The following is an 8030-nucleotide window of genomic DNA, read 5'->3' on the forward strand; positions in this document are numbered from 1 at the left end:
GGTCGTCAGCTCCGCCACCCGCCCCCACTCCCCCTTCCGCGCGTCCCGGGGCGCCGGGACGGGGTCGGGTAACCCTTGGCGCCCCGCTGCTGGCCTTTTCCCTCGTGCCGGTCGCACCTCCAGCCACCGGCGGCCGAGTGGGTGGGCCAGCCGCGCACCCTCTCCCCGCCCCCATCAACCCTTGCGGTCCGGTCTCCGTCCTCGGACCCGCCCTCTCCCCCGGCCTCCGGGCTTCCCCCTCCATCCCGGGGATGTCGGGGGTGGGGAAGGGAGAAAGTTTCCGGGCTCTCCCCCGTCCTCCGGGCCCCCGCCCCTCCGCGCAGCTCCCCGCGGGCCACTCACCAGATAGAGGCTGCCCTGCACTAGGAACACGAAGCAGCAGCGAGTCAGTTGCATCTTCCTCCTTTGCTCCCGGGTCCTTCTCTCTCCTCTTTTCCTGCCGGGCGCCCAGGCCCCTGCCTCGCCCCTGCTCCTTCAGGCGNCCCATCCCTCTGCAGGGCGCCCGTTCCTCCTCCCTGCCCTCAACCCCGGGAGACCTGGACTTTGGAAAGGTTATTTTTTCCAAACCCATTCCGAGAGCCAAAAAGAACGTCGATAATGAGCAGCCTATGCCCACGGCTGAAAGTGACTTTCTCTCGGCAAGACGGGCTTCTGTGCGGAGGGAAGTTCTTGTGGGTGTCTAGCCTGTACTCCTTTTGTTATAATGTCAGTTTCTTTCCTCTTCTACTTTACTCAGGGGCATGGGGATAACCCCCGCCCTCCCCCGTCCAATACCTGTGACAGGAAACTTTTGGCCAGAGCGCTGGGCTGAAAAGCTCACGGGGGGGGGGAGGCTGAATTCTGGGGCTGGGGTCAAGGGCAAGCCTCCTGAGAAGCTGAGGAGTGAGGCGGGGNCCAGGCTGAATTCTGGGGCTGGGGTCAAGGGCAAGCCTCCTGAGAAGCTGAGGAGTGAGGCGGGGCAAGGTGTCCCTGAAAAGCTGTGTCTCCGGTCTTCACTACTTACCCTCCCCGTGACCCAGGGAGTGACCAGGACACGGTGCTCCTCTCCCAGTGGGGTCCTTGGCTCTGACCTCTGCAAACCCCCAGGGCAAGGAGGACCCTCATCTGAAATTGCCCAAAGGGGCTCCGGGCCCTCATCATCCCACTCATATCCATGTGTCCTTCCTGGAACTCCAGGACCCCTTCAGTCCTTAGAAACAGCAAAGGTCAAGTCCTAGCACCCCTCGGAGGTTGCGAGGGTGAGGAGGTACCCCCGCAGCCGGAGCGGTCCCCGGGCGTGAGGGGTGGGCCCTGTGCTCTGTGGCCCTCCAGGCCCAGCTTGGTCTCTGGCTGCAGCCCCCAGCGCACACCCAGCCTCCTCCCCCACCATCTGCCAGGCGGGTGCGCGGGGAATGCAGATGAATCTTAATATCAGCCTGGGCCAAGTGCAATGAGGGAGACAGATCCTGCAGAACCGAGGCAGCATCACCGAGCCCCCTGCGTTCCCCGGGCGCCCTGGGCAGTACCAGGATGCAGTAGCCCTTCCCTGGTGGGGGGGGGGGTATGTGCATGCCATCAAAGACACACACACACACCCCCCCCTGCAAAGTCAGGGGAAGAAGGAACAGACAAATTCTTGTCTGGCCTCTGAGCCTCTGGTCCGGCTGCGAGGAAGAAGCTGTTGACCTGAGCGTGGGCAGCTGGCTCCCCGAGCCCGGCTAGGCAGAGGCGTGGCTGCGCCCCCTCCCTGTCGATCTCCAGAAGGTCCTATCCCCAGCAGCACAGTGGGGCTCAGCAGAGAGAGCACAGGTTTTCAGGCCAGACAATCCTAGATGCCACTCCAGGCCCGGCTGTGTGACCTTGGGCAGGTTGCTTTGGTTCTCTGATGCCGGCTTCCCCGATCTGCTGTTGCAAGAACTGAAAGAGACAAAATGTGCAAACAAAGCTGAGGCACAATGGCTGGCGGGCAGTCGTGGGAGTGCAATAAAGGGAAGTTCTCACTTTTCTACTTCCCACACATTCGCTCTGGCTGTGCCTCCTGCCAGGCTCGCCCTCCCTGCCCTCTCGGCCATTTCTGGCTCTCCCTTCCTTCAATCTTCCCCTCTGCATTCATCTGCCAACCCCTAGTCGAGACTGTCCTCAGTGCCAGGTGCCGAGCCAGGGTCTGGGATACAGAGATGAACGGGCCAACCTCCTGCCCTCGGAGATCTCACTTGCTGGTGTGCCACCGAGACGTGGGGATTGATGATTACAATTCGGTGCGGCGAGTGGACTAACGGATCCCCGTAACGGGCATTATGGACGCGCGCCAAGTATGGTACAGGCAGGGTCCAGGAGGGTCAGGGAGGGCCTCCTGGCGGAGGGGGTGCCAAGGTCATGAGGAGGAGTCAGCCAGCAGGGGCCATTCCTGGCAGAGGGCCCTGACTGGTCACTGGTGGGAGGCTGGGAGCAGAAGCCGTGTGCTGTTACCGGAGCGNAGTTTGGAGACCTCACTGGAAGGAGAGACTGGAGGGAGGGAGGGCAAGGGTCTGGGGAGACAGGGGGACGCGAGGAGATCTGTAGGAGGCAAAAGAACCAGGATGTGGTTGTTGCTCAGGTGCAAGGGGGAGGGCGAAAGGGAGTCAAGTATGACAGGGAAGTTTCTGGTGTGAGCCACAGGCAGGGTGCTTGCCGGGCCGAGCAGTGAAGGCTGGGGCGAGGAAGGTGGGCTCTGGAGAAAGGACAGTGGGGTGGGCTTGGGTCATGTCGGGTCTGGGTGCTGCTGGCCACCCCAGGGCGGAGTAGAGTCCAGCCCGGGGTGCGGGAGGCGTGGGTGCAAGGGGCTTGGACGCACACAGGAAGAGCAGCGCCCGAAGGACCCCAGTGAGGAGCTGACAGCCCGGGGCAAGGAGGGCGCCAGGCTGGTACTGGGGGGAGCAGGGTACCTTGGGGTTCTCACAGTTGTGTGCCAAGCAGCGTGGGGGTCCTGGCAACGCCTGCCGATTCTAGGGTCTCACTCCAGGGAGCCTTTCCGGAGATAGGAGCCCACACCACGTCTTTTTATAAGCCCCCCCCCACCCCCCGTCCCAGGTGATGCCCATGGGGGCTGCCTCTGGACTTCGCTTTGATAAACTCGGGTGTGTGGCAAGTGCCAGGAGAGAGGGAATGAACAGCAGCCCAAAAGAATACAGTGGCCTGGGAAGGTGGGGACAGAAAAGCGACCGCTGGGGCTGGCGGATTCCTCTGGAAACTGCACCCCCCCGTCCTTCTAGCTGCTCCCAGGGTGGGAAGACTGTGTGCACGGCCGCACTGAAGGCGGCCCCCCCTGCACGTCAGCTGTTCAGGCGAACCCCCCCTCACCCTGCCCTGCGGTGAAGGGGGCCCACCCCTGGGCCCCCAGCCTGCTCAGTGTGTCCCGCGCCCGTACGCATGCAGCATGCAGGTGGCATTTGCTTAGTACCTCTGCTCCTGCCTGCTGCTCCTCGCCCTGGGAAGGATCCTGTCTGCATCCCTCTCCTCCTCTGCCCCCCCACCCCTCCCCTGCCCAGTGCTGCGGGAAAGCAAACAGCCCAGTAGGTGCCTGATCAGTGCTTATTGAATGAATGGGAAATGGGGTTCCTGATGCTTTGAAAGGCAGAGAGTACATGCCCTTGAGCCAGCCAGAGCCAAAAGGTCTGGAGGGAAGGGGGGTTAGTGGGGCGGGAGCGGGGGGGAGGTGACCGCAGATCATGATTGTCGATAATCTCTCATGTTTACCTGGCAATTTGCACTTTGCAGTAATTCCAACATGAAGTGTTATGACCGAATGCTACATCCAGGGGACCGGGGGAGCCCAGAGAGAAGCCCTGATTCAAATGAGGGGGCCAAGGACTAATCACAGAGAACTCAGGCCTGTGATATGAGGATCGGGCCCCGGCTGGGAGGGGAAGGAAAAGAACCCTTCCGGAAGAGGAAGCAACTCCTTTTGAAAAGGCCGGAGATGAAAGCAATGGAAGGGGTTTCTGATGAAGGCGACATGAAAGGGTGATCTGTTCCCCACACAGTCGCGGGGCCCCGACTTTCATGTCGGGTCCAGGGCTGGGCATGGAGCTACAGCTGTGATGGGCAGTCGTCAGACGCATGGAGAGTTGGGGCTCTTGAGAGAGATGGAGATTAGCCAGCCCAGCGCGCACGGAAACACAGGCTCCAAGATGGTGGGTGGTGGAGTGAAAGTGGAGCCCAGCAAGCCCCCAGTGGGAGGGTAAACCAAGGAGGGGCGGGGGCAAGCTGTGAGACGCCACATTTCAACTGGGATCTAATGACCCAGAGGCCTTGGCCGCGGCGGAGCAGGGGAGGGTCTTCCAGGCAGAGGGAACAGTGCATGCGAAGTGCTACTACCTCAGACAGACTGAAGGCAGTGACCGTGGCCAAGGAGGGGACAGGAGGTAGATGTGAGAGGGGGTAAATGTGGAGGCGGGGAGGTGACGGCGGGCTGAATGAGGACAGACGCCTCATTCAGGAGAAGGACGGGATGTTTAAGGGGTGCAATGGAGAGAAGTTCGACTCCGGGACATGCACTTGAGGAATCAAAGGTGACTCCCAGCTTTCTGGCCAGGAGAACAGGGCAAAGGGCGGGTTTGCAGGGGGAGATGCGTCGCCCCTCCCCAACAGGTGGAGTCTTAGGTGCCACGGGGTGGGTGCTCAGATACAGGGAGTAGCCCGGGGGCAGAGTGCGGGACCCACTGAGGGACCAGACCCAGCCGTGCAGGAGTCTGGAGGATCATGGGAGGTGAGGTGGCGAGGAGCCTGTAGAGAACAGAGCAGGGCAAGCACACAATGGGGCTCCCCAGGGCCAGTCGTGCGGGGAGGAGGGAACCGGGATGGGTGAGGGACGGGGAGTCCAGGAAGCAGGTGGGAGACCTCTGGCCCCAAGGCCCTAAGGGAAGCCACCCACTCACATCCCAGGCCTGCATGCCTCAGGCTTTGAGAGGTCATTTTGTCTATGCCTCTGCCCCTCGTGCAGAGGTTTCAGCAGCCGACAGAGACCTTCTCCTGGCTGGCGCGGCTCCCGTGTGCCTCCGGGAGTGGAGACGGCGAGCCCATGGAGTCCAGCAGCCTGGGGTAGGGAGCATCTCCGAGGCCTGCTGTCTGGGTGATCTTGGGTGAATGTCTCCTCTCTGGGCCTCAGCGGGAATCACAGCGCTCACCCCCTGGGGAGGGGACTGATGGGTGGGAGAGCATCTGGCCCTCTGCTGGGCGCCTAGTACCCCCGTGGTCTTTGGTCGGAGCTGAGCCAGCGGAGAGCGCTTTGTAAACAGAGACGCGCTGAACAAAAGGATTCTGGCCCGACCCCTTGCCGCTACATCTGCGCATCTTCCAAGGTGAGGAACGAAGCGGGAGAAAACAAGGCCTGAGCAGGGCCGCTAAACTGCAGGACACCTGGCCGGGAGCCGACACCTGGCACCAGGTCACCTGTTCGCCACCTGTCGGCCGGACCCGGGTCGCTGCGGCCAACACCAACTCCCGCAGGGGGCGACGGAGAGACTGCGAGGGCGTGTCGTGTCGGAGGCGAGTGGGGTCAGCGCGCCACCTGGTGGGCGCTTGGGGCGCCTCCTGTAGGCGGTTTGCAGGTTGCGGAAGGCGAGCACCTCGGGCCGCAGCCCCCGACCCCTCCACGCCTGCTGGTGCGCGGACCCCTCCGCTCGCAGGTGCCCCGCGCCCAGGGGTTTCCTAAAGACCCTTCGAACAGCCTGTGGCGTGTGCTACCCAGAGGGGTCGTTCCGCCTCCCAATTCTGGAGGCAGATCGCCTGGGTCTCAGTCCTGGGGCCGCTGTGTCTTGGGCAAAGGACTTCACCCGTCTGTGCTCCAGTTTCCTCGTGGGGGCAACAACGGTATCCACGTATAAGGTTGTTGAGAGCAGCGTGTGGTATACAGTAAGTGCCCAATAAATGCTGGCTATTGTGACATTCACATTCAGTTCCTCGTTCCNCACTTCTGCCCCTCACCCTCACCCGCCATCTGTCGCCAGGGCGTCTGGACGCGCCGGGGCTGTGCCTTCCATTTCCAGGCCGGTGGTGACGCCTGGTGGCGGAGGGAGGGACAACCATGACCTCCAATCCGCCAGGAATCTCTACTTAGGCGCAGCTGGCGATGGCTGGAGGGGAGATGGAGGGTGGGAGTGGGGAGCCGGCGCTGTCAGAGGGGGTCCAGGAGGCAGGAGAGCTTCCCAGAGCAGCGGGGGTCTGGGCTTCTGTTAGGGAGATGGACTCTGGGGTCTTCCATCCAAATCAGATCGGCCGTGGGGCAGGGGGTGTGGAGAAGGCACTGAGGGGGATTGGGGTTCGCAGCCAGATGAGACCCCGGGGAGTCCAGAGGAAGACGCCCCTAGTTTTCTCCCTCCACCCCATTTGGGGTCATCGTTCCCCTCTGGTGCCTCAGTGCCCCAAGCTTCCGATGAGAGCAGTGTAGGGCAGGACATGGGGGTGGGGTGGGGAAGAAGCCTGGGGATGGCCACAGCCTGCCAGGGGCCTCAGTCTCTCCCCGTGGAGGCCTGACGACCGGCAGCACACACTGGGCGGGGCAGCGGGAAGGATGCCCACCTGGAAATGCTTTCCCGACTCCTGTTGTGTCCCGGACCACCAGCGGAGTGTGGCTGCCCGCACCCACTTCCGGCCAACTCAGCACCCGCCTACTCCTGGCCCCGAGAGCAGGCTGGCGGGGGCCTGACCTCAGCCGGAGGCAGAGCCTACTCACTCCTGAACGGCAGGCCCCAGGGCAGCCACCTCTAACGGTGCCAACCCAGGGTATGCAAAGTCGTGCTCATCGCATTCTGAGCCACAGACATGTGGCCTCCTGTGTTCCCCCCTCCACAAAGGGCCCCGCCCTCCGACTCATCGGAATCTCGGGCCGGCCTCGCCTTGGGCCTCTCTCCCTAGTGTCCAATTGCATCTTTTCCATCCCTTTTCATGACTCTGCATTACTCACCGGACCACAGCAGCCCCAGAATGGTCTCTCCTCACCACTCCCCACCTCCCTCCTATCCACCCCAGCCAGAGGGAGACTGGTTTCTAAGATGCTAACAGGATCGTGTCCCTCCCCTGTTTCAAATCCTTGGAAGGTTTTCCACAAGCCCAAACTAGCCAAGCCATACTGGGAACACTTTCTTTCTTTAAAAAAAATTTTAAAACATTTTATTTATTATTGAGAGACAGGGAGAGACAGAACATGAGCAAGGGAGAGGCAGAGAGGGCAAGGCACAGAATTGGAAGCAGGCTCCAGGCTCTGAGCCTCATGGGGCTTGAACCCACAGACCGCGAGATCATGACCTGAGCCGAACTCGGCTGCTTAACCCACCGAGCCACCCAGGCGCCCCAGGCACCCCTACCTACTGAGAACACTTTCTCAGCATTACTGGAACTCTCTCATTGAATCGCACAGCCCAGGGAGGTAGCTTCTGTTATTGCCACATTTTACAGATGAGAGATTAAAAGCTTCAAGAGATAAGGTGACTTTCCCACGGATCCACAGCTAATACTCTTCAGAGGCGGGATTTGAACCCAGGCGGCCTGGTTTCCAGAGCCCATGCTTTTACCCACCGCACCAGGGTGTCCTGAGGTGAGGTATTTGTGGTGTTGGCTGGGGGGTTCCTTTAATAGCACAGATGAACGATTTGCATTTTCATAGAGATGTTTCTTTTTAAGACTTTTACTTTCCTTTATTGACAGCAAGGGATGTCAGTTTCCCATTTATGGGAGTCAAACAAAATGTCCCTTGAAAATGATTTAATTTTAAGGGGGGAAGTAGCCAATTGAAAGGTACCAAGTATGTGACAGCACAGGAGTGTGGACGTGGCCGGTGGGTGTCGGCGCACTCACTAGAACGTACTGCTTCTCAGGAGAGAGCGCAGTCTCTTTAGCTCACTTCCGAGCCTCTGGCCCTGCTTACCTCGCCAGCAGGCCTCTCCCTTTCCCTTCCCTACCCTCCCCCCCTTGCTGGGGCCTTGGAACCCAGCTCCCCAGATACACCAGGCTTTGTCTGGGCTTGGTGCCTTTTTTTTTTTAAAAGCTTATTTATTATTTTGAGAGAGAGAGAG

At 60.9% G+C, this 8030-nt stretch overlaps 1 protein-coding gene across 1 annotated transcript in view; it reads right to left on the reverse strand.

The window, feature by feature from the left end:
• NXPH3 (neurexophilin 3) overlaps positions 1-484 on the reverse strand; it is a 3021-nt gene extending 2537 nt beyond the window's left edge. Inside the window, exon 1 of the mRNA XM_077776807.1 lies at positions 343-484. Coding sequence (XP_077632933.1) covers positions 343-396 — 54 coding nt within the window. The 5' untranslated portion in view covers positions 397-484. The remainder of the gene's footprint in view (positions 1-342) is intronic.
• Between the last annotated feature and the right edge of the window lie 7546 nt (positions 485-8030).

The sequence above is a fragment of the Crocuta crocuta genome, unplaced genomic scaffold, assembly GCF_008692635.1.
Source record: "Crocuta crocuta isolate KB4526 unplaced genomic scaffold, BGI_CrCroc_1.0 scaffold352, whole genome shotgun sequence".
Taxonomy (NCBI): Eukaryota; Metazoa; Chordata; class Mammalia; order Carnivora; family Hyaenidae; genus Crocuta; species Crocuta crocuta.